This window comes from Dendrobates tinctorius, unplaced genomic scaffold, assembly GCF_039654945.1.
Source record: "Dendrobates tinctorius isolate UK_male_01 unplaced genomic scaffold, ASM3965494v1 ptg000186l, whole genome shotgun sequence".
Lineage (NCBI taxonomy): Eukaryota > Metazoa > Chordata > Amphibia > Anura > Dendrobatidae > Dendrobates > Dendrobates tinctorius.
Genome location: NW_027361853.1, coordinates 3241548 through 3269165, shown reverse-complemented (window position 1 = coordinate 3269165; position 27618 = coordinate 3241548). Strand labels below are relative to the sequence as shown.

General features: G+C 42.2%; 1 protein-coding gene across 1 annotated transcript in view; it reads left to right on the top strand.

Annotated features, from left to right (window-relative positions):
• Positions 1-22227, top strand: part of GPR176 (G protein-coupled receptor 176) — a 137763-nt gene extending 115536 nt beyond the window's left edge. Inside the window, exons 2-3 of the mRNA XM_073552156.1 lie at positions 12759-13011; positions 14353-22227. Of these exons, the coding sequence (XP_073408257.1) occupies positions 12759-13011; positions 14353-15463 (1364 nt within the window). The 3' untranslated portion in view covers positions 15464-22227. The remainder of the gene's footprint in view (positions 1-12758; positions 13012-14352) is intronic.
• Positions 22228-27618: the final 5391 nt, after the last annotated feature.

Genomic DNA, 27618 nt, shown 5'->3' with positions numbered 1-27618 from the left:
TAAATTCACGCCATTATCAGAACTTTTAGGCCATGTACAAGTATTTGGTCAGTTTTTTACATCAGTATTTTAAGCCAGAACCAGGAGTAGGTGAAAAATGCAGAAGCGGTGACGTGTTTCTATAAAGCTAAGTTCACACTGGTTGCTTTTGTTACTTTTTTTATGCTAATTTTCAGCTGCATTTTACAGTACCAGCTATGTCTATGAGATTTCAGAAATCTCATGCACACACCTTGTTTTTTTGGTCATCAGGATTTTGTGGTTTGCATGGTTTTTTGGACATAGAGAATGTCATTTCTTACAGCATTTTTTCAATGTTTTTACCCATTGAATTGAAAAAAAAAACGTATGAAAAAATGCACCAAAAACGCAGCAAAACCTGAATTTTTGCCGCAGCTTCTTTCCTGCCGAGTAGAGTTAAGCGAAACGGGTTGGTCAAATTCAAAAGTCGCCGACTTTAGCTAAAGTAAGGTTTCGCCGATCAAAACCCGACCATAGCGTGAGGTCGGCCATGAGGTCGCCGACCTGCGCGCCAAAGTCGCGTTTCAAATAATGCTTCCAGCGCCTTTTCTCAGCCAATGATGGAGGACGCACACTGTGGGCAACGCGATGACATGGGCAGCGGCCACCACCTTCTTAGAGAAGGGTATTGAAGTGATTGGCTGGCTTTGTGTGGCATCACAGTGGCTATAAAAGGCTGTGACCTCTGACCGCCATCTTACTTCTGCCGATCTTAGAATAGGGAGAGGTGCTGCTGCTGATTCTGAATAGGGAGAGCGTTAGGCAGGGAAGAAGAAAAAAAAAATAGCGCTGATAGCGCTTTTCACTGTACAGTTAGTGTGCAGTGAAAGGGGAGGATTTTTGTTGTGTGCAGCAGCGCTGGTGGTGATTAGGCTGCCTTTTAAGGCTTCCTGAGAGCTGCATTGCTGTGTGCACACTGCTGTTCAAACTGCTTTTTTCAAAGCACTCCAACTTTTATTATTTTGCTCTGGTCAGTTACCGAGCGTTCATTTTTTCACACACCGTATAGCGGTGTACGCTCCTCACACACTACCGTGTACCGGCTGGTATCACGGACAAATACAAGCTGTGTGTGACTCTGGAAAAACAAACCAAGGAGATTTTCCATTTTTCCAGACCCACACCGTATACAACTGTCTGCTTTTCAAACAGTTTCGTACATCTGCTGTTTGATCACGGTCAAAACTATACAGAGACAGTGTGTGTCACTCCGTATAAAAATAGACGGAGATTTACAATTTTCCATACAGACACCGTATAGAGCTGTCCGATTCTCAAACAGTATTGTATATCTGCCATTCGCATTACTGTCACATCTATACAGAGTCAGTGTGTGTGTGTGACACTTTGTAAATACATATACAGACATTTCCATTTCTCCATAAACCATATTGAGCTCTCCGATTCTCAAACAGTATTGTATATCTGCTGTTCGCACTACAGTCACATCTATACAGAGTCAGCGTGTGTGTGTGACACTCCGTAAATACATATACGGAGATTGTTAGTTACACAAAAAACGTATACAGCTGTGCACTTCTGATACAGTACCATATATCTGCTTGTTGGATTAAGGTCAAATACATACTGGGAGAGCGTCTGTGACTAACCAAATATATACGTAGATTTAATTTTTTTAATACACCTTACACAGCTGGACGCTCCTCATACAGTACCATCTCTCTGCTGGTATTTTGGGTACATTTTCCCAAACATGAGGAAGTATGGTGGAAGAGGCCGTGGACATGGGCAGGGGGGTGCAACTGGTACTGATGGTGGTGGTGCATCGGCTGGTTCTGGCAAAAGCACAATAGCAGCTAAGGCAGGAGGTGTTGAGCCTGCGTCATCGTCTGGCCCAAGAAGGCCTGTAAGGTTCCCTTTTCTTGGAGTAGGAAAACCGCTTTTAAAGTCGCAGCATCAGGAACAGGTTTTGGTGTACATTGCCAAAACAGCCACCAGCTCTATTGCCTCCTCTTCTGAAAGTTCGAAACCTGCAAGCACAGAGTCGTCAGTGCAGGGTTCTGGTCAGAAAAAACACCTTTCCTTGTGTCCTTCACCCCCACCAAAACCCCACTGTAAGACCACCGCCACCGTTAAGCACACCACCAGCACTAAATGTTGAGGTGTCGTCGCAAGGCCAAAGCACTCAGGGAATCACAATGGTTTTGCAACACAACACTGAATCTAGTCCATCACCACCAATACCATCACCAATTCCCTCTCACTCCATCCGGTCCACCCTACTTCCCCCATATGCAGCTCTCCAGTCAAGCTCACCCTAACAGACACTCTGAGTAGGACAAGAAAGTACTCATCCTCTCATCCGCGTACACTGTGTTTGAATGCCTACATTGCCAAACTAATCTCATTAGAGATGATGCCCTACCGTTTGGTTGAAAGCAAAGCTTTCTGCGAGCTCATTGGCTACGCAGAAATTTGGTGTATTGATCGATGATGGTTAAGATGTAGCTATGGCCTGTCCTGCTGGCCTCTACCTTCAGATGATCAATGGCTACCATTTGGAATGGACGTCAACTTAGAAGCGGATGCAGAGGTGCTTTATGATCACCTTTCACAGTTGTAATAGTCACAGACGTGTGACATTCCTGCCACCATTTTTCAATGTCTCCTCTCATGGCAATCCAGTAGAATCACCTACGGCCTGTGGCTTCTGTCTTTTGCACTCCAAAATTACCAGACACATCATGATAGGCAGTGAGGACCATGTCTACATCTCTCCCTGTGATCACAATTTGATGGAGACGAGTAACGGTGATGTGATCCACGCTACTGCGATAAAGCAGTCCTTTCTTCACAAAGAACCGTTTTCGCTGTCTCCACAGACACAGTAATTGAGGGTCTGCATCGCCTCTGCAACATCTACTGGGAGGTTTTCCCGCAATGAGTAATTCCCAAATTTCTGCTAACACTCGACTTCCCGTCTGCCCGTCTGTACTTGTATCCATGTAGTTTCCAGTAGCGGAGAGTCTGGACTGGCTTACTGAGATTGAAATATATACGAAGATTTAAAAGTACAACAACACTGTATACAAGTGTACGCTTCGAATACCTTTCCCTTTTTCAACTTTTTAAATTCTGGTGTAATACATACTGAGCCTGTGAGTGTCTGTGTCTGACCCGGAAGTATAGACGGAAATTTACAATTACCCCTAGACTGGATACACCTGGTATGTGCTGATACAGCACCTTTGTTCAAAATTTTTTATTGCGGTATCATCCATAGTGAGTGAGCGTGTGTGGTTTATGCCATCTATATATACGGTGAATTGGAAATACCAATTTTTACCCTATACTCGATACAGCTTGTATCTTTTTATACACTACCTTTGTTCACCATTTAGTATTACGGTCAAATCCATACTGAGTAAGCGTCTCAGAGTGACTATGGGACTATGTATACGGAGATTTAAATTGTACCCTATAATATATACACTTGCTATCTTGTTATCCAGTAACTTTTTTACAACATTTTTTATTATGATCAAACCCAGACTGAGTGAGCATCTGAGGGTGACTCCGGAAATATACACCGAGATGTCAAATTTGGCCAACATTGTATACAGCTGTACGCTTCTGATACAATAACCTTTTTTGCTATTTAGATTCTGGTGTAATCCATAATGAGCCTGTGAACGTCTGTCTGTTACTCCGGAAATATATTTGGAGATTTAAGATTACCCCAACACTGTATACAGCTGTACGCTTGTGTTACATTACCCATTTGCAGCTTTTCATATTCTTGTGTAATCCATACTGGGCCTGAGAGCGTTTGTGTCTGCCTCCTGAAATATATACGGAGATTCAGAATGTTTACACTATACTATATATACCTTGTATCTGGTGATACTGTACCTTTTTTCAACTTTTTATTTTATTGTGTAATCCATACTGTGCCTGTAAGCATCTGTGTTTGACTCATGAAATATATATGGAGATTTACTGTTATCCCTAGACTGTATAGAGCTGTACGCTTCTGATACAGTACCATATATCTGCTGGTATTTTGGGTCCATTTTCCAAAACATGAGGAAGAATGGTGGAAGAGAACACGGACACGGACGTGGGCGTGGGGGGCCACCTGGTACTGATGGTGGTAGTGGTGCATCTGCTGGTAGTGCCAAAAACACAATAGCAGCTAAGGCAGGAGGTGTTGAGCCTGCGTCATGGTGTAGCTCCGGAAGGCCTGTAACTTGGCTCCCTTTTCTGGGAGTAGGTAGACTGCTTTTAAAGCTGGAGCATCAGGAACTGTTTTTGGCTTACATTGCTGAAACAGCCTCCAGCTCTATCGCCTCCTCTTCTGAAGTTTCAAAAAATGCAAGCACTGAGTCGTCAGTGCAGGCTTCTGGTCAGGAGCAACCACTTTCCTTGTGTCCTTCACCCACACCAAAAGAGAAGGATGCGGCAGCACACACTTCAGATAACTCCATGGAGCTCTTTTCACATGCCATGCCTGGGATCATTAAAAATGGGGCCCATCATATACTGGAGCATTCCAAATGGGGGATATCAGACACTGGAGCAGCATTTACGGGGCCCATTTTACACTGGATCAATAGAAATGGGGCCCATTATATATGGAGCATTATTAGGGCCCATAAGACACTGGAGCATTATCCATGAGGCCCATTATACACTGGAGCATTAGAAATGGAGCCCATTATATATGGAGCATTATTAGGGCCCATCATACACTGGAGCATCGTACATGGGGACCATCATATACTGTAGCATTATGTGGAGCTCATCATATACTGTATGGAACATTATATGTGACCATAACCAATTATTCTGTATGGAGAAATATATGGGGCTCATTATTCTGTATGGCGCACAATGTGGTGGCCATAATACTGTATGAAGTAATATACTGTCCTTTTTTTGAGCTATTGTACAATTTACAATAGATCAGTCATGTTATGTAAGCAGTGAAGTATTTGTCATTGTACTCTACCTATATTTCTGTGCCGTATCGGAGCATCATGAGTTGTGGTATGAGTTAAAGGGGCACACTGACACTCTTTGGCCCAGGGAGAAGATGGAAACGGTCTTAGGAGCGCAGGAAAGAGACTCAGACAAGAGATGGGGTTAAACCACAACGTGTTTCGACGGAGAATCCGTCTTCATCAGGTGGAAATTTATTAATGACATAGGGGATGGGGTATTTAAATGGGAGGCAGCCAATCACAACAGTCAAAACAGTCACATGTTATGATAGTCACATGTTACGACAAGATGACATCATATATTATCAAAAAAAAAAAAGAAAGAAAAACAACTTACATAAAACGTGAGATAAAACAGCATTAGGTAAACAAGTTTTAAACGTTTAAAATGTGCTAAAAGGAGCAATAAAATAATATAGCTAAAAATGAATAAAATTATTAACAGGTTAGTAGACCAGTAAAAAGACCAATAAAAAAGCGAGAACCCATATTAATAATAAAAGCATGTAAACAATAGCATCTAGGTAAAACGCACTGATGCTAAAAAGGCAAATAAAGATATCTGGTCACTTTATCTATAGTTAAATTCAGGTCTTCAGGGGCAAGTGTGCCAAGCTTGAATATCCAAAAGCTTTCTCTATTGATTAAACTGTAGAAGCGATCAGACACGGTATCAGGTATGTGGTCAATAATCGTTAGTTTCAAAGTTTTTGGATTTTTTTGATGCACAGTTAAAAAATGTTTGGAAAGGCTGTGCAGGAGAAAGCCATTTCGGATATTCTGTCGATGCTTGTTCAATCTAGCATGCCTCGTTTGTATGGTTCGACCTACGTACTGTAGGCCGCAACCACATTCAATCAAGTATACCACAAAAATAGATTGACAGTTAACATGAAAATTAATTTTATATGAGGTACCTGTAGTGTTGGATTTAAATTCATGTACCCCATTTAAAATGGAGGTACAGCAAAGATATTTGGGGGCTCTACATGCATAGCAACCAGGGTTCAGAGAAATTGGGAGAGAGGATAGGGAGCCTGAACTCAAGGTGGTGTTGCTTGGTGCAACAAGGTTCCGTAACGTGCGGTTTCTGCGGAATACCGTTCTAGGTCGGGGGGGAATATGCTTGGTCAAAACTGGGTCCCCTTTCAGGATGAACCAGTACTTGGTAAGGAGCTTCTTAATCAACCCATAGGATTGGTTGAAAGTGGTAACGAAACTCCATCTACCTAGCTCCGTACCAGAAGAACAAGCGGTTTTATTACTCATGATCTTGCATATACAGTCTTTCTGTGTGAAAGTTTTGGCTCTCAGGAATGCATCCTGGACCAATTTTTTTAGGGTACCCTTTCTTCTGAAACCGCTGTTTCAGAACTTTTGCCTCCTCAATGAAGTCAGTATCCTCTGTACAATTTTTTCGTATACGCCAATATTGCCCGTATGGAATGTTCTGAATCCACAACTTTAGCCAAATAACCCCCAGTTTTCAATGCGTAACTATATGAAGTAAATTAAGGTTGACAAGCTTCAGTAATAAGAATTGATGATGTTGGCATTGAAATGGGCACTGTAGGTGTGTTTACTGTCCTCCACTCCCTGTCGACTTTGCTTCCCCATTGACTTGCATTGGGTTTCGTGTTTCAGTCGGCCTCCGACTTTTTCCTATAGTCGGCCGATTTCGTTCGACACGACTTTTGCGAAAGTCGGGTTTCATGAAACCCGATTAGACCCTAAAAAAGGCAAAGTCGCTCATCTCTACTGCCGAGCACTCAGGTTTTGCTACAGACTAAAAAAAGCAGCAAAATGCCCAGTGTGAACTTAGCCTTATACTTTTCCTCTAGCTGGTCCACTCCTGGTTTTGGCTTACAAATACTGAGGTAAAAAAAAGTGACCAAATCCTCAATGTGTGAACATGGTCTAAGGCCTGCAGCTTTTTATTCATGTTTTCTGCAAGTGTAGAAAATAATGATAATAATAATAATAATAATATTCTCTGTATATTGTGTTTTTTTAATGCACTTTCCCCTTTATTTGATGCATTTTTTAAGTATTTGTTTAGTGCAGAAAAGCTTTGATTCTGCAGTTAAAATTACAATTTTATAGGGACCAAAAAATGCACTGTTCAGAAGTGTCTCTAGACACATAGGCCCCAATTCTTCAAGACCGGTGTTTTTCCCGTTTGTCTTGATGAGGGGTGAGGTGCAGTGTGAGGCGCCTCACCACAAACCCTACTCCAATCACAGATGAGCGAAAGATTTGTGGCGTAAGGGAAGCCATCGCTCATCATGAATTTGACAAGTAGGAGTTGGTATAATGGGTATTCCAGCTCCTACCACTTTTTCAGAGCTGGGTGAAAATGTGCATAGGTTTTCATAAAATCACATCCACTTTTCTTGGACATTTAAATGCAGCAGATTAAAGCAAAAAAAAAAACAAAAAAAAAAAAACAATAATTATGCTACGTGGTATAATGTGGCCCAAAGTATATTTGCAGGTGACGACATTACTGCAGAATTTTCTGTGATAAAAAAAATCCTTTCCGTATACGGTATGTGAATTGGGAAATTTCTACAGCACATATGAATTTCTATGAAGCCTATGCAGATGTGGGAAACGGCTACAGAAATTTTTGCACAATATTCTGCTGCATGTGAACTCACCCTAAGGCCGCATTCAGAAGTCAGTGTTTTTCATGTATACGAGAAAAAAAAGGTACATGTGTCATCATTAATTTTCACATACTGTATGCATGAATTACAAAGCTTCTCCTATACATTTCAATGTCAATCATGTTTTTAACGCACCCATAGACTTGTATTGGCACTCTTCATCCATGCTGCTTGAGAAAAACGGACACGTGAACAGCAGCATAGGCTAGAACAGTTAAGTTTTGTATCTGGGAAAAACACAGCCGTCTGAAAGAGTCCTTATACAACAAACTGTCATTATGACCTGTGGGCAAATATAAAGTAACTGTAAGAAAGTCAGACACTTATTCCTATTAGTATATATTTAGTAATGCCTATTTTCCATTACATACGGTATGTCTTCTTACCTGTGTCTCCTCTGCCTACACCTGGGAAAGTTTAGGCTAGAACATTAGGGAGTGACTCTCATTTTACGCACCCATGATTTGCTTTTGATGTTGGAGAATTTTTCACCATTTCTGCACCTATTATTTAAATTCGATTACATTTTTGTTTCTTTTTGAAATGTCATGTTTTAAATAAAGCTGCTTTGTTTTTGATACTTCCTGGGTTTTTTTTTGCTTTGACAACTTTATTGCTATACTTAAGTGCGGATTACACACGTTTTAATGTGTTTCCGCCACACTAAAAGCACGTGTGGTTTTTTGGGGGGCTGAGTATTTTCCGCATCTAAAGTCTGTGGGGAATATCCACACCGAAAAGTTAACGTACCTGCAAGAAAAATTGTGATGCTGTGGATTTGAAAAACGCACCGCAGGTGAATTTACACAGCGTTAAAAAGCTGCATTTTTTGTGACGTTGGTAAGTCATGTTTTAACACCTTCATCACCTTGCGATTGTTCCTCTTTTGCGTTGTTTTTTTTTTTTGCTCCCCTACTTCCCAGAGCCATAATTTCCCATAAGCCATGTGAGGGCTTGTTTTTTGCGAGACGAGTTGTACTTTTAAACAACACCACTGATAGTATATTGGAAAACAAAAAATTACAAGTGCAGTGGAATTGCAAAAAATATGCAATTCCACAATTTTGTATTTTTTTTTTCTTATTTACCACGTTTAGTAAATGGTAAAATTGACTGGCCATTATGATTCTCCAGGTCAGCACGAGTTCACAGATACCAGACATGCATAGGTTGTTTTTAATTTATGTGGTGAAAAAACTTCCAAAATTTGCAAGAGAAAAATAAAATGATGCCATTTTCCTGAAACCCGTAGCGTCTCCATTTTTCGTGATTTCGGGTTGGGTGAAGGCTTATTTTTTGTGCACCAAGCTGATGTTTTTATTGATTCCATTTTGGTGTAGATAAAATCTTTTTATCACCTGCTATTGCAATTTTTTTGCAATGTTGTGGCAGCTAAAAAAAGTGTAATTCTGGCATTTCGATTATTGAGAGCAGAGAAAAGTACTGCAGTGCGCAGGCGCTGGACCTCTCTGACCTTTCCCGGCGCCTGCGCACTGCAGTACTCTGCACTGCCCTCAATAGGGCAGATATAGTACACCTGCGCAGGAGCCACGGCAGAAGTAAGGAGGAGGACATCATCGCTAGAAGATGGGATGCGCCGGACCAGACCGCAACACCCATCGGACCGGACCCCCGGGTGAGTATAATCTAACTCGTTTTTCTTATTTTTAAGGTTACATCAGGGGCTTATCTACAGAATGCTGTAGATAAGTCAGTGATGGTGGTGGCCGCATCTCATAGGCCAAAAATGAGATGACAGATTCCCTTTAAATGCAGCTGTCAGAGCCTGACAGCAGCATTTAACAAGTTATCAGCCGTGAGTGGATCGCAATTCTACCTGCGGCTGTCATGTGCCCGGAAAGATGCGGGCTCAGTGCCAGAGCCTGGATCAAAGGCCAGTGTCACACTTGCGAGAAACTCGCACGAGTCTTGTTTCTCCATACCCGGCACTGCCACTGGCACTCGGGACCGGAGTGTGCGGCTGCATGTATTTCTATGTAGTTGAGCGCTCCGGTCTGAGTGCCAGGTATGGAGACGCAAGACTCATGCGAGTTTCTAGCAAGTGTGACCCCGGCCAAAGGGAGAGACACGACCTATGACCTACCTATAGGTCATAGATCGTGAAGGGGTGAAGTAAAGCTGGTTTGTTTTAGACGCTTTATGGTATTTGGCTTGACTAAACTTTATTGATAGTCGTGTGCAAATTACATGCGTTTTTTATGCTTTTCTGCCACAGAAATGCATACAGTATGTGTTGTTTACCTGCAAATCAAAGACTTAAACGAAGTTTCCCTTTTCAGAAATTTTTTTTTCCTATAGGCGCCGTTATTAAATTTAAAAAAAAATGCTTTATTCACCCTTTCCAGGTCCAGCACTGAGTATCGTGTCTGCCCCGGTGTCTGATGGCAGCACAGCAGTCAATCATTGAGCTCAGTGTCTCTGAGCGGCTCAAGCCACTTACATCACATAGCCATAGAGCTTAGATATTGTCTGCAGCTCTGGCGACATGACATCATTGCTGCAGACAACATCAGACACCGGGGCAATGATGTTGACTCAGTGCTAGACCCAGGGAGGGTGAGTAATGCATATGTACATTGTTTTTTCACTACAAATGGAGTTTATAGGAAAAACTTTTCATCTCTTTGAGGAATAATACTTTAATGACTTACGGTAAGTGCCTTTCTAATGAATAATATTGTGCCACGTGCCCCTTACTGAAAAATAATGCCCCCCCCCACACGACTACTCCATAAAAGAAGAAATGACCCATAGGAAAACAAAAGATGATACTCCTTTAACTTGGGCTAGCAACTGAATCGATGAAGCATTCGCTCGTCCTGCACTGGCATGTTGCTGTCCTGTGTGTGGCCCAGATTTTCTGCAGTCCACAGGCCCAAAGCAGACTCTGGATTATTAGAAATGGGGCAGTAGGGCTGGAAGCCCCATTTTCATCCACATATTTTAAGAAACAAAAGTGGCGCCCACCCGAGGAACTTGGCAGAGCCCACAGTATAAGCCCAGCTTCTAACTTGCAGCCAGCAGTGGGGTCACAGATGGGCTCTTTAGTTTTTATATTTAGATCCAGGCCCCTACCAACAGTACTGCTGAAGCGATGGCCGGGGGACCACCACAATGCAGGGAGACTACGGTACCGAAGATGAGGTGCAAACAACAAAGGGTTAATTTATTTACAGGCAAGGAATGCAGTGTTAGGAAAGTGTAAACAGGGGTATGCAATGACATAACACAATTTACAAAAGTGATATTCTCTAGCTGGGCCGTACAAATGGCACGGTGCACCAACTATTACAGATCAGTGTATTCTTTCAAAAGGCAAACAATACAATAAAGTACAGTATGCTGCTACTCTAACTGTCGCCTGACTAGCCGCTGCTACCGTGCTATGTCTATTGAAGCCTATCCTAAGCCCTAAACATGTGCGCACATGGGGTTAAAACTCACGGTGAAGTTGGTGTCTCAGTTCCTTCCTGGGGACCCCCTGCAGTTCTCAGCAAGATGATGGGACGTCCTCCCTGGCAGCTCTGTGCAACGTGGTCTTGTCCTTGTGTGAAGATTCCAAGCCTGTTCCTAGAAACGGTGAACTCCCTCTTCTGAATTCCTTCCTTGTAGACCTTCAGTTACAAGCTGCACGTTTTTCTCCTTACATCAGTCTCCTGCAGACTCCCAGCTCCAAAAACCCTCTGGGAAAACAGCCCCTCCCCTCTCCATAGCTGGAAGAGCAAACCAAAGCAGACTTTTGAAGGGTAGAATCAAATTTACCATCACATCATCCAAGGGGGTGCTGTCTCTTAAATGGGCAGGGTGTCTCTGCTGTCCATAGCAATGTCAGCCCCTTACACTGCCCTGATGACATCCCTGCATGTAACGTGTGCACATTACCGACTACTCCATAGCCCTGGAGGAGGTGCCTCTTTCCTAAATATTCATGTTGTCCCAAATTACACACCTTTCTGTGTTGACTGATTTCTTTTTGGCCAGGGTATATCATTATGAAGCCAGGATCCAGCCCTGCGCGCTGCCCAAATGAGGACTGGGTCAGTGCAGTCTCTGCAATGGGCATGTGCAGATGCTGCCAGCGCTGGCTTGTGATGACAGATCCCAGCTTTCATCATAATCACTGTCAAAAGCAGCAAAATAGCTTCCATTCTTTGTTAACCTTCCACAGTCCCTACCTGTGGTGACAGCGCATGCAAGGTATACAGGAAGGGTATTACAGGAGATTATACCGTGCAGCACGGTGGCTTAGTGTTTAGCACCGTACTATATATAGGTCAGCATGGTGGCTCAGTGGTTATAACTTGTATATATAGGGTAGCCCGATGGTTCAGTATTTATCACTGTAATATGTAGGACTTCACAGTGGTCAGCATTGTACTATATGTAGGGCAGCTCAGTGGTTAGCACTGTACTATAGATAGGGAAGCATGGTCCCTTAGTGGTTAGCACTGTACTATATGTAGGGCAGTTCAGTGGTTCAGTGGTTAGCACTGTACTATAGATCGGGCAGCTCGGTGGCTCAGTGGTTAGCACTGTACTATAGATAGGGCAGCTCGGTGGCTCAGTGGTTAGCACTGTACTCTAGTTAGGGTAGTATGCTGGCTCAGTGCCTAGAACTGTAATATAGATAGGGTAGCATGGTGGCTCAGTGGTTGGCACTGTTGCTTTGGTGCGCTGGGGTCCTGAATTCAAATCCCACCAAGGACCATATCTGCAAAGAGTTTGTATGTTCTCCCCGTGTTTGCGTGGGCTTTCCCTGGGTTCTCCGGTTTCCTCCCACACTCCAGTCATACTAGTAAGGAATCTAGGCTACAGTTTGAGCCCTTGGGGACAGCAATGATAATGTCTGTAAAGCGCTGTAGAATTAATGGCGCCATATAAGAGAGTAAAATAAATAAATAAACAAACTATGAATGAGAATGCACCTTTCCATAAAAAATAAACGCTATATTTAAAAAAATAAGAGTGGTCCTAGCTGACATACCCCTCCAGTGGGACTCTTGTAATGCACTTGACTGACATATCATGCAAACAATTATAAAGGAAACCACTTTAATACAGTTCATTTTTGTCTTTTTTGTAGGGAACATCATTGTACTTTGGTCAACCTGCAGAACAACAGTCCTGAAATCTGTTACCAACCGCTTCATGAAGAATCTGGCGTGCTCTGGCATCTGTGCCAGCTTGGTGTGTGTGCCTTTTGACATTGTTCTCAGCGCCAGCCCACAATGTTGTTGGTGGATCTACACTATACTTTTCTGTAAGATCATCAAATTCTTGCACAAAGTCTTCTGCTCTGTGACCATCCTCAGCTTTGCCGTCATTGCTCTGGATAGGTAAGTGCAATACTTCAGAAACTCTATAATCTGCACTGCATGTTGTAGTCTTGACATGCGGCCACCGTTATTAGCATTCTGTAATGCTGTAGATAAGCCCCCGATGTAACCTGAAAGATAAGAAAGTTAGATTATACTCACCAGGGGGGCGGTCCGGTCCGATGGGTGTCGCGGTCCGGTCTGGCGCCTCCCATCTTCTAGCGATGACATCCTCCTCCTTCTGCCGCGGCTCCTGCGCAGGTGTACTTTATCTGCCCTGTTGAGGGCAGAGTAAAGTACTGCAGTGCGCAGGCGCCGGGAAAGGTCAGAGAGGTCCAGCACCTCAACAGGGCAGAGCAGTGCGCCTGCGCAGGAGCCACGGCAGAACTAAGGAGGAGGATGTCATCGCTAGAAGATGGGAGGCACTGGACTGGACCGCGACACCTATCGGACTGGACTGGACGCCAGGGTGAATATAATCTAACTCGTTTTTGTTATTTTTCAGGTTACATCTTTCAGGTTACATTACAGAATGCTGTAGATAAGCCCCTGATGGCAGTGGCTGCATCTCATATCGGGCAAATGAGGTGACAGATTCCCTTTAATCACTGGAAATGATCACTAGAGGACTTGTAAAACTGCTGCCATATAGTCCCCCATATACATGAGCTCTGTATAATTCCACTCCCACCACTGTTTCTCAACCTTCTGCCTATGCACAAAGTACATATAAAGCAGCCAATCAGTGGTGTTGTATGTTTGTGAATTTTTTTGAATAAATGCATGTTTTTCATATAAGCAGTGTCTCCTATTGGCAATGACCAGAAACCCCCATCATGTCTTCATGCAGTTTATTTTTGGCTTTCAGAGATTTTTTGTCCACTTCAATTTTGTAGGTGGAGCAGCAGCCTGGAGTTATCTTCATACATGTGCTTTTCAGCCTTGTGCCTGATATTGCACTACTTCCTTTGTTCTCTTTTACCATTTGTCACAGTGTTACCCTATGAAGCAATAATCTTCATGGCATTGTTATAGACTGATGCATCATCACTTCCCTGCTTCAATTTTATGCCATTCAGGACTATAAGAAACGTGAGTGACGATCCCGGATTTAGCTGTAACTGCGTGCTCAGCTTTTCAGAGGTATAGGAAACAAATAAATTATTACATTGGTCTTTTAACAATTAATAAGGAATAGAGAGACCCAAGGACATTGTCTATAATCCAGAACAGCATAAGGTGGCCAATGGCCATACACATTAGGCTAACGTCGGCTGAACTTGACAATCATTGGAACCGACATATTGAATGTATGCCGCATGATGACTCTTTATGATAGGCCTGTGTTTGCTGTCATTGCAGGTATTACTCTGTGCTGTACCCTCTCGAGAGAAAGATATCCGATTCCAAGGCTAGAGACTTGCTTATCTACATTTGGACTCATGCAGTTGTCGCCAGCGTCCCTGTTTTTGCTGTGACTAATGTGACTGACATTTATGCCATGTCCACCTGCTCCCAATCTTGGGGCTACTCTCTGGGTCAGTTGGTATACGTCCTGGTGTACAATGTCACCACTGTTTTAATACCTGTCGCTGTGGTTTTCTTATTTATGCTACTCATACGCAGAGCACTAAGCGCAAGTCAGAAAAAGAAGGTGGTAATAGCAGCTCTGCGGACCCCCCAGAACTCCATATCTATTCCATATGTTTCTCAGAAGGAGGCAGAGTTGCATGCTATGCTGCTGTCCATGGTCCTTATATTTATTCTCTGCAGCGTTCCCTACTTGACAATGGTTGTTTATCGCACTGTGCTCAATGTATCTCATATCTCAGACTTTCTTATGCTTACTGCCATTTGGTTGCCTAAAGTTTCACTTGTCACCAATCCTCTCCTGTTCCTAACAGTCAACAAGTCTGTGCGTAAGTGTGTTTTGGGTACCATTGTGCAACTCCATCGTCGGTACAGCCGAAGGAACGTGGTCAACCTAGGATCGGTGGCAGAGGTAAACTTGGAGCCCAGCGTTCGCTCAGGAAGCCAACTTCTGGAGATGTTCCATTTAGGACAACAACAAATATTTAAATCTGTTGAGGAAGAGGAGGATAATGAGATAAAGTCAGAGACTTACAAAAGATACAAACTGAAAGATACAATGGCCTGTACAAGCCAAGAGGTAGAACAAACTTTGGTTCAAAAGTTAATTCCTCAGAGCACAGAATCAGCATCACAAGTGGCCCCCGTGATGCCTGGTGAAGCCGAACTACTTAATGACAGGTATTCAATGCAATTTGGATATGGGCCCTTTGAGTTGCCCCCGCAATGGCTGTCTGATAAAAGAAATAGCAAGAAACGTCTTTTACCTCCTCTTGGAAACACCCCCGAGGAGCTGATTCAGACCAAACAGCCCAAATGTAAAGCTGAACGTAAAATAAGTCGAAATAATAAAGTTTGTATTTTTCCGAAAATGGACTCCTAGCACAGCCTAAGCTTCGTATCCTAAAAACAAAAGATCCTATGGATCTGAACTCCGGTCTTGTTAAATATGCCAAATTGTGTACACAACAGGAATGAGATGCACAATCAAAGTGTTCCTTATTGATATGGACAGTGTGCCGTAGCGGGTTTCCTCCTGTGTGCTCTCTGGGGAGCTGTGACAAATTAGAGAAGATGGTTTCAGACTCGTATGGTGCTGGAAGAGCGTGCCGGTTACTCAGAAATGGATATGCTGATCCCTCCTGCTCTCATCTCAACAACAATTGACATGACAAATATGAGAACGTGCGCCATGTGTAAACTGATCTCACCACACAGTAGCACCTCAGGTTAATTTTCATATTGTAAAAAAAAAATCTGATTTATGACTGTAGCTTGCGGTAAAATACCTGTGATGTTTCTAAATACTGTCTCTCTGTTTGTGGCTTAGCGCCATCACTTCTCAGTAGATACATAGAAATTGGCCAGTTCATATTGACTGATTTCTTTTTACCAGTTGCCTATATATCAGCATGTTCTGCGGAGCTGTACGCAGATTATAATCCTTTCCATCAGTGCAATCCAGGCGCAGGTTACAATCTAGTTTCCCTTCTGTAAATCAATGTAAGTGGAAACTCGTTTTTGGAGTCTTGGTAGTAACTGGAGGCAGGGAGAACATGCACACGTTATGGGTGCACAAAATAGAAAGACCAGTATGGTAGACTTAAGGAAAAAAAAACAGAATACTCGGTGGCAGTGGTAATAAAATAGGAGCAAAATTACAGGGAACCTCTCACTAGATTGCTGCTGTTCGAGTCACAAGCAGTATGAATCAGAGTCTGGCTACATTATGGTTTATTCTAAAGCACCGTAGTATTTTAGAAAAACTTGCATAATCAAATAGAATCATTAGTTTCAAGTAAGATTCACCAACCAGATATTTAATGTCCTTAGTTCAGAGCCATCTCCGGCGTGGAGACCTGTCCTGGCAGGCTACTAAGGGGAACCTGTCCATAAGATTTTACTAGTAACATTAGTGTTGCACCTGGAAGTGGACTGGTTCATGTTGACTGACTGCCTCCACCCTAATCTACTTTCAGAATAATTTACATATGACTTCTAATCATGATTTCCTAGCGCTAGGAAATCAGATTGCTAAAAATTAGGTAAAATTTTTAGCGCTCTTCTAGAACCTCTCATTTTAGTAGTGACTTACAATCTTATGAAAGTATGAAAGGTTTCCAGTATAGATTGGATTAAAGTTGGCCAAACCCTCCAATTTTGGAAGGACCATCCAACTGCCCCATGTGTCCAGGAACATCTCAACTCTTACGGATGATGTTCCACAAGGATTAGGCCGGCCATACACATTAGATGGCTATCAGCTGAAAGATCGCTCGGCCTGCAGCCATCTCAGCCGACTCTCCCATACACAGGAACGCTAGTTCGCCCATGCAGGTATGGGGTTAGTCTACAAGTTAACATCATTAGGAAGGTGCTCGGCTGCAGTACTGAAAGTGCGGCACCTAGGATCAAAATTAACTTTATTTGTCGCAGGAGCCGCCGGCTTTCAGTCATGCAGGCGTGCCCAAAGCAATTACAGTGCCGGGTATTAACATGAGTGACTTGGCCATATTCCTCGCATGTGTGATCCCGGCCTAAGTTATAATCAGGAGTGGGACAATCAGAGGAAAAGTATAATAGAAACACGTCACCACTTCGGTATTTATCACCCACTCCTGGTTTCGGCTTACAAATACTGATGTAAGATACTAAACGTGTCCTAAGAGCTGAATCTGTTTCTGACCAAATACTGAACATGTGAACGTGGCCTTAAGTTTAGAATTTTGATCAGATTATGACGTCAATTGCGATGCCATAGATACTGTACAGACGAGACACGAGATTGGTATGGGGCCTTTAGAGAGACGGGTGTTCATTACTTTACCACTGGGTGGCATTGACTTGTGCATTATTCGTAATTAAGTGGGTAGGAAATTGGGGTCCGGAAAGAAGTGTAAGGCCAGGGTCACATGGTCATAAATTCTCTCATGCAAGAAAATTGGGCCGACTATGCTAATGTCACTTGGATCAAAATATCTGATTTTGATCCAAGTATCATGTCAGTGTGTTCCGATTCTCTCGCATGAGAGAGTCGCATGACAGGTGCGGAGAAGACGGAGAAATTAATTTCTGCATTGTCTCTGTGCCCGTAAATCGAACTGCACTGGGATGACATTCGAGTGCAGTCCGATATTTTACACACACTCATAGACTTGTGCGATCCGATTCTAGATTCTCCAATTCGGTATGAGAATAAAATTGAATATCTACACTTCCCCATAGTATAACGTTGGGCCGAGTTCTATCCAATACGACATCACATAGCACTTGGCCATATTATATGGTTGTGTGAGCGTGCCCTAAAAAGGAAATACAAATACTATCGTGCTCCTGGGTAGCAAAACTGGATGGTCTATTTTGACCTTTACTCATGTTAATTGATCTTCACTGGTGCATTAGAAAAATAGCAACTGTACCATCCTGTAAATTCATAAAATAATTCTTTTAAGAACCATTATTCTACTGCGCTGATGGGCGAAGGCAGTTTAATTTGGAACTTTTTGCATTCCTGATATAGCTGGTTTGGTAAGTCCTGCTTTCTCTATTAAATTACAATTCTGGAAGATCTTTTCTAATAACACTGTGCCAATTCTCTCTAAATCATTAAAAAAAATAATAAAAATATGATGAAATTGAAAAATGGGAGTTACGAGTTGGGGGTGAGTCCATACACACTGTGACATTGTCCGATCAGTTCAGACTGTATAGGCACCAACGCTCTTTTTAATGAGGGAATGGTAACACCCAGTTGCCTACTTCTACCTTAGGTATTTGCTCATGTCTCTATTTTTCCATATACCATGTAAATCAGAGGCGGACATATCATTGATGCAACCTGTGCAAATGATTGCATTGTAAAGTTACTATCATAAACCAGCTTTTACATTTTGCTTACGTGAAACATATTTTCTTCTGTTCTACCCAGAAGCAGTTTTTGCCATTACATTTTGTGGAAGTGATTGGTTTTATAACTACTACACATGCTCATATTTACTATTTTATTGTCATACATAGAACGTACAATGCATATAAAAATCTACACACCCCCTGCTAAAATGTGAGATTTTTGCAATGTAAAAAATCATACCAAGAAAAAAAATTTGACATCATTATTTTAATGTTACCAACAATCTGTACAAATACTTTGAGAGAAAAAAATATATATGTTTTTGAGTGGAAAAGGAAAAATAAACGACTAAAATAAAGTTGTTGCATAAATATACACACCCTTAATTTGTTGAAGTAGTCTTTGAATTTATGACAGCACTCAATCTTTTTGGACAGGAGTCTATCAGAATAGTAAACCTAGAATTGGCAATCTTTGCCCTCTCTTCCTTCCAGTAGCTCCAAATCTGTAAGATTGCGAGAGTATCTCATGTACAGTGCCCTCTTCATGTCAACCCACAGATTTTCAATTGGATTTAGGTCTGGCCTTTGGCTGTGCCATTCCAAAAATAAGAGGGTAAGGTTCCTCCTTATGGAGAGTGACATGCCAGGGCTAACATGCCAGCATGCGGAGACTCATACTGGCGTGCCAGCTCTGACATGTCACTCTCCATAAGAAGAAACATTACCCCTTAGGCTCTCTCCCAGCCAAATCAGTTCTCATACTTTGTATTGAAAAGGGGCAATAGCCCAAAACACTGTGTCTACAAATTGAGATTCTGTTTTGGCTTTTATCCTGTCATATTTCAAGGCTTGTTAAAGGGTCCATAACAACTCATAGAATCGCTACTTTCAACAGGTGGCACTAGAGTTCAAGTCCTCTTCCTCTCTGAAGAGACAATATGCGCATTCCAAAAATATGATCTTCTTTTGGTGATTTGGAGCTATAATTAGGGTAATTGTTGTGTTGAAAGCTGAAATTCCTCTTCATCTTCAACTTTTTAGCAGAGACCTGAAGATGTTCATAATTCTCTCAACTTTGATTAAGCCCAGTTCCAACTGCCAAAAAACAGCCCCAGGCCATAATGCTGCCTCCACTGTGCTTCACTGTGGGGATGGTGTTCTTTTGATGATGCACAGTATTGGCCTTGTGCTAAACATACCTTTTGGAATTATGGCCAAAAAGTTCTACCTTGGGCTCATCAAGCAATTTGCTTTTGGCAGACTTGATTTAGATTTTGGCAAAACATAGCAGGGGTTGGATTTTTTTTTTGTAAAAAAAAAAAGGGTTCCGTTTTATAGAAGATTGTTGTCACATGCAGTACACGACCAGTAATTGTCAGAAATTCCTGCATCTCCTTTAATGTTGCTGTGGGCCTTTTGGCAGCCTCCAATTTACTTCTTGTCTTTTCAACAATTTTTGAGGGACATCCAATTCTGTTGGGCCAAATTTAAGCCATGTCTTGATGACCGTCTTCATGTTCCATGGTATATCTAATGCCTTGGAAATTTGTTGCACTCTTCTCCTGACTGATAACTTTCAATAATGAAATAACCTTTGCTGTGTTGTAAGCTGTTTAGGCACCACGACAGATGCTGTAAAATACAACTAAGACAATGTTTGGAAAATGCTACTAGAACAGTGAAACTTTATATAAGTTTAATCAGATTCAGTGTAAATGTTGGTGACTGCTCACTGACTACTATGACATGAGTGTAAATGTGATTGGCTGTTTATGAACACAATCACATCGCCAATTATAAGAAGCAGTTCACACTTATGCAACCAAATTATTTTAGTTTTGGTACTTTTATCCCTCCCCCCTCAAAATGATTTCAGTTTCTTACTCAATGGTTTTGTACAGAGCATCGATGACATTAAAGGTATAAAAAGTTCGGAGATGATTCTTCTCTGCATAAATTTTTTAAATGTCAAAAAACTGTCAGTGTAGACTTTATATACATTGGTATATGATAGGTTTGAATGACTATACAGTATGCAAGTAAACAGTGCATTTCCCCCAGCTGTGGTCCATGAGGTGCATATTCAGGGACCAATTTTTAAAAGTGACTATATTACTTTTATTTTATAACTACTTAATCCATATTTTGTAAGAACTGATTTTCAAGTAATTTTCATAAAATTTTTATGTTGTTTATTTGCCACATTTGTTAATTTACAGACTTATTTTTAAAGGATCAGTGCCAAAGAAAATTGAACTAGGATTTACATTTCAGATATATTTAGTTTTGCTTTTACTAATGTTAGAAGTAGATGTGAGGTTTGTACATGAGGTCTAACAAATGCAGTTTTCTAAAAAGAAAAAAAAAAGATTTGAAAATATTCTCCCAAACCTTTAAAAAATGCAGCCATAACCTCAATTTCTCTCTGTTCTAAGGACAGATTCACATACATTGGTGTCATGGTCCATGATTCCCAGACTCACCATAGCTCTCCCAACACAAACTCAACAGCTTCCTAGGCATATAGTAAAGAAGAACCGCCATCAAAGTATTTATCCTATTAATATATTGCAATCATCATATTATATAGCACTATGTACTTACAATTGCTCATTTTCCCTTTCTACCCAGATAATTCTTCTCTTTTCTCTGCTCTATGTAGAAACAGGGAGGCTCTTGTCCCTTGCAAGGCTCATTCTCCCCTTCAACTCCTGACCCAGCTGCTCCTCTAGTACCTCTCCCAGTGACTAATGACTTTTGCAGTGACTAATGACTCATGCAGGAAAAAGAGACTTCTTGTTTCTAAATAGAGCTTAGAAGGTTTCAGCTAATTGGTTTTTAAGCATGTAATGTCATAGACCTAATATAAAAGAGAAGAATGCCAAATAATATGATGATTGCAATATATGAAGAGAATAAAAATTTGAGTGTTTCTTTAAGTTCGGGTCAGAAGATCTGTGGACTGTTCATGCATCATAGTCCATACTTGGACTGCAAGACACTAATGTGTGAATCCAGCCTTAGTTAAAGTGAAAACTGCAAGCTATACAGTTTTAGGGATTTAGCTATCTTCTTTTGGTGTACAGTGGTACATTTCCTACTGACATACATCACTATTGCTCTTGATGATCCTTGTGTAAATGAGATACTGGTATCATAACAACTTCTACTGCTTGGTCAAAACAATGACTACAGCAAGCAAAATTCCCAACTTCTGAGGTTTTTAAGGTCCTTCAATAGATGGGAGTGGGACAGTTTCAAGCTGATGCCTTAGTGCTCTTATTTGTTACGTGTTCTATCTACTATCATTTGTTTTGCACCAGCATTAGTAACAACAATGTCGATCTGAGAACCTTCTATTATACTGTAGCTGTGTTGCTGTGTAAAGTCCAAGCTGGTCCATTTTTACTGATGGGTTGAGGTGAGAATCTTTTGTAATTCCTGACTTTTATTTTTGTATAAAAAGCAACATAACAGTGCTGGCACAATTGTTCATTGCTCAGTTTATGTGTGGAGATTAGGTGGCACTGCATGGCGGTAGTATTACCTGCACACTATGCAATGCTCATCAGCACTGTGACTCATTCTAGGAAAGAGCATGAAGTAGCAGGGTGCAGCGGATCGATGACGATACTGACACTATTAGTGCATGCATGTAAAGGGAAGGTTTTTTCTGCCACCGATATGAATTGTTTATCTCATTGAATTACGGATTTACTTCCATTGTATTATGCACATTGAGTAGTTGTTCCATCCTGTGTCTGCTGTATGTTGCAATAAACTTCAATTGACTTACGTCTCTTTTGTGTAATTAATAATGGCCGGGCATGTTTTATTGCTCCGTAATTGATCTCACCGCATCTGGCTACATATAATTTTGTGAAGCTGAATATTCTGGGGATATCAACGGTGCACATAAAATAAGTCATTCACCAGCTGCTAAACCTTTATATTGTGGGACACAGTACCTGTTCTCTGTATCCAATGTCCATGCTTGCAGCTTAGCATGCCATGAGTTTGTGGTGTCTATTGGGTTATAATAACATTGTAGGTGCTATGTGTAATAATACTGCTACGTATAACCTCGACAGAGGTAATCTCTCCTTCCCGAAACGCGTGGGGGAACTCCTTTGGTTTCTACCAGCCTCCATAGCACCAGTGATGTCACTGAGGCGGCGCGAGTTTCAAACAGGAGATGACACCGGCCGCAACACTCGCCACGTATATGTCATTTGGACTAAACTATCTGAACTTCCTGGATATATCTCTGACTTGTGGACTACCACCTCCTCTGACATCACCACTCTGGACACAGATGAACTATCTACCACTTCGCATCTATTGCCACGGACTATGCCACGATGACAGGTCAGTATTAGCGCTTTCATACATCTAGTATACTGTATATATAAGACAGCGTGGGGGTTTTACATTGTCCTTAGTGTTAAAGGGAATCTGTCACCAGCTTTTTGCTAATCTGAGAGCAGCATAATATAGGGGCACAGAGCCTAATACCAGTGATGCGTCACTTACTGGGCTGCTTGCTGTAGTTTTGATAAAATCACTTTTATCAGCAGGAGATTATCACTAGAGGAACAGTAAATATGATGTCATATAGTCCAACCACACCCCCACTACTGATTGGCAGCTTTCTATGTAGATTCTGCACAGGGAGAAAGTAGCCAATCAGTAGTGTAGGCAGGGTTATACAGAGCTCCGCATGCAGAGAACCAGTAGATGTGCAGCAGATAAAAATGTGATTTTATCAAAATGACAACACTCAACCCAATAAGTAATGGCCCCGTCACACACAGCGAGATTGCTAGCAAGATTGCTGATTTTGTGATGCATCAGCGATCCCGCCACCGGGTATTGCTGATCGTGCACAAATGTCCTGGGCCATTTTTTAATCGTTAGTTTCCCGCTGGTGACGCGCACTCCTAGTTACCCGATATTTACCTTAGATACCAGCGTCCTTGCTGGTCCTGATCGCTGGTGAAATCTGCCTGTTTGGCAGCTCACCAGCGATCATGTAGCGACACACCAGCGATCCTGACAAGGTCGTATCGTTGTCGGGATCGCTGGTGCGTCGTTTAGTGTGACGGGGCCTTAACTCATCACTGGAAGCAGAATCTCTGTCCCTACATTATGCTGCTCTCAGATAGGGTAGCAAAAACCTGGTGACATGTTCCCTTTATTGTGGTGTATTTATTCAATGCTTAACAATAGCATCTCTAGGTTTAGTAATAATATGGTGTCCAATTAACTAAAAATTAATCATGGTGGTTAGTGAAATAATAATTGTTATCCCTGGTATCTAGTGGGCTAAAAATATGATTATTGATTGACCCCATTGTGCACCGCACCGTATGTGGTATTACGTACCTTACAATACTGTTCATGTACTGTGCGGGCACCGGGTCTGTGCTTGTACTATCCGCAGATAGTCAGCTGTTATACACAGCCGGGCTCCTAGTGCAGCCGCCAGAATCACAGTCTATCAAATCCCACCTGGATAATATGGGACTTTTGCAGCACATGGAATATGGGCATAATAGAATTTTCTGGAACTAGAAAGTTGACTTCCTTTTTAGTTAATCCCTTTACTCCCCAAGGCTGTTTGCACGTTAATGACAGGGCCAATTTTTAAAATTCTGACCAGTGTCCCTTTATGAGATAGTAACTCAGGAAACTCATCCCGATGTGTGGTGAGCACCAGGTGTTTCACAGAAGTTTATAACATTGAACCATGAAAATAAAAAAATCACATTTTCCCCACAAAAATTTATTTTAGCCCAAAATTTTGCAATTTCACAAGAGTAACAGGAGAAATTGCACCATACACTTTGTTGCAAAATTTTTCCTGATACCCCATATGTGGGGGTAAACTATTCTTTGGGCTCACAGCGGGGCTCAGAATAGGAGTGACGTTTTACAACACATACTCTAATGAAATGGTCTGTCGGTATCATCTCTCGTTTGGAGATTACCTGATATGCATAAACACTTAAAAAAAAACACAATCGACACTATTTTGGAAGCTAGACCCCTCAAGGAATGTATCTAGATGTGTCGTGAGCACCTTGAACCCCTAGCTGCTTCATAGAAGTTTATAACGTATAGCCGTAAAAATAAAAAAATCTAATTTTTCCCACAAAAATGTTATTTTACCCCATTTTTTTTATTTTCACCAGGATAGCAGGAGAAAATGGACCCCAAAAATTGTTATGCAATTTCTATAGAGTACGCAAATACCACACACATGATCAGAAGGGAAGAGGCTCCATACTGGTGTTCAAATTTTGCTGGACTGGTTTGAGCGTGCTATGTCCTATTGGCAGAGCCCCTGAGGTGCCAGAGCAGCAGAACCCCCCATAAGAGACCCCATTTTACAAACTGCACTTCTCATTGAATTCACATAGGGGTGCACTGATCATATTGACACCACAGGTGTGTCACAGAATTTTATACTATTGGGCAATGAAGAAAAAAATAACTATTTTTTGCCCCAGATTTTACATTTTCACTCCAGGAAATGTGCAAAAATGGCATCAAAATTTGTCCCACAATTTCTGCTGAATGTAGAAATACCCCATATGTGGATGTACAGTGCTGCTTAGCCATACGTCGAGACTTGGGAGGGAGAGGGACGAAGCGCTATTGGCAAATAGTGCTTTGTCCCTCCTGAGTCTCGCCGTATGGCTAAGCAGTTCTGTTATACAGGAGTCATCCTGGATCACAGAATTTTCTATAATAGTTTTGCAGACTCCATGTACAGAGCCTCTAAGTGCTCGAAGAGCAGAATCCCCCCTCAAATGACCCCATTTTATAAACTATACCCATTTGGGAATTTATCTGCAGGTGTAGTGATGATTTTGACTCCATGGGTGTTTTCCAGAAACAAGCAGCAATGAATGTTGCTGTTGCTGAGTGAAAATTGCAAACTGCCATTGTAGTGCCCGTACATTGTGTCCAGCTCATGCAACCATAAATTAGGCGGGTTCTCAATGCTACAGAAATGCCAAACATGTGGACGCTATATGTGGTTTAGGCACACTAGGGCTCAGAAGGGAGGAGGTATTCTGACTCATGGATATGTAGAACGTATGGTGCCTGGATAGACCTCTCTTTCTGGGCCCCTTCCGTATCGACCTGTACTCACGTTCATACCGATTAATCAGACAGCTTAACTCAGCCACGATCTCATGTAAGAAGACTCCAGGAAAAGAGGGATGCTTTAACTGAAATTCTTGTATTATGATGAAAGCAGCAGGTAAAAAGGAATATTCTTCAGAGGACATGTAACAGGATGCATACAGAAGGAGGGGCGATCACAAAATGGAGAATGAAGGAGGGAACAAACATACATCACAGGACTACAGGGAGAGAGTTGGGACAAAATACAGGGAAAGGCAAACTTCTGCCTAGCAACAAGGATACAACACAAGCAATGCAAATATTAAATGATTTCCCAAGTCGTGGGACATGACACTCCCCGTCTGAAATCCTTGGATTTCACGATGTCCGTAATTCTTCGAAGTCGTTCGAACCTGAAAAACAAGAGAAAAGAGAAAAACATGTATGCAATAATAAACATCAAACATTTTTAAAGTCCAACTCGTTGTTCTTGACCCGTAGATCACACCGGAAGATAAGTCCAAGACTATAAACCCATCTTCGGATTGGGAAAGCCGGAAACATGCCAACTCTTCCACCAACCCAGCAATCCAATGGAAAATGTCAATGTTCAATAAAAAACTGCTGGGGAATGAGGAGGAATGCTCCCCGCCGTGAGCAACGTCCAGGAGCAATGTTCAGTTCATGTGACGTCCTCCTTTGGCAGTAGCAGCACGAGATCGGTGACCGGACGGAGGAAGGTTCGGGTAGAGCCCCCTTTTGTCACCTTAACTTCTGTCTTACGAGTCTTTCCGTCCTCGCTGGTCATGACCTTGGTGATAAGACCCATTGGCCAGTCGTTACGATGAGCCTCTTTGTCTTTTAAGAGAACAAGGTCTCCTTCTTGGAGATTGGGACTGGGTGTCTGCCATTTGTGACGGTTTTGAAGCAGGTGCAAGTATTCGGTCTTCCAACGGTGCCAAAACACGTTGGCTATGTGTTGTACTTGCTTCCACTGACGTTTGTAAATGTCCTTGTTATCGAAATTCCCGAGAGGAACTGTAGCAACTCCAATCTTCTGTGTAAGAAGTGTAGCTGGGGTAAGAATCATTGGAGAATAACAACGTGGGACTTGGAGTTGCTCTAAGAACTTCAAGGACTTCTTCCATGTCTCCCACCTTTGCTGTTTCTGAGTCGGAAGCGGGGTGTCCCAATCAGTGTTCTCGGCAGTGAGCTGTCTTAACAGTATCTTACCTTGAATAGTGATGGATGCTACAAACCCGAGAGGATCGTAGATGCTGTTTATGACAGATAGGACTCCTCTTTTGGTAAAGGGTTTGTCACAGGGCGACACTTGGAAGGTGAAGGTGTCCTGTTTGATATCCCACAGTAGACCAAGGCTGCGCTGTGTGGGAGGAACATCAGAACCAAGGTTGAGGTCCTTTAGGTTCGTGGTATGGTCCTCAGATGGAAACGCGCTCATTACTTCTTGACTGTTAGAGATGATCTTGTGGAGTCTGAGGTTTGATGTGGATAGCATTTCCTGTGTCCTGGAGAGTAGATCAATTGCCTCTTCACTTGTGGGCAAGGACTTGAGCCCGTTGTCTACGTTGAAGTTCTTCTCTACGAATTGACGAGCATCGGATCCGTACTCTCTCTCACCTTCCTGGGCTGTCCGTCTCAGTCCGTAGATCGCCACAGCAGGTGAAGGACTGTTGCCGAAGACATGGACCTTCATCCGGTAGTTTATGACTTGATTGTTGACATTGTTGTCTTTGTGCCATAGGAACCTAAGATAGTTTCTGCTGTCTTCCTTCATGATGAAGCAATGAAACATCTGCTGGATGTCGGCCATTATAGCAACAGGTTCTTGTCTGAAGCGGATCAATACTCCAAGGAGGCTGTTGTTCAGGTTGGGTCCAGTTAGTAGCAGGTTGTTGAGAGAGAGGCCTTCATACTGAGCACTGGAGTCAAACACCACTCTGATCTGGTTAGGCTTGCGAGGGTGATAGACACCAAAGGATGGAAGGTACCAACATTCTTCTCCTTCCTTCAGTGGTGGCGCAGGTT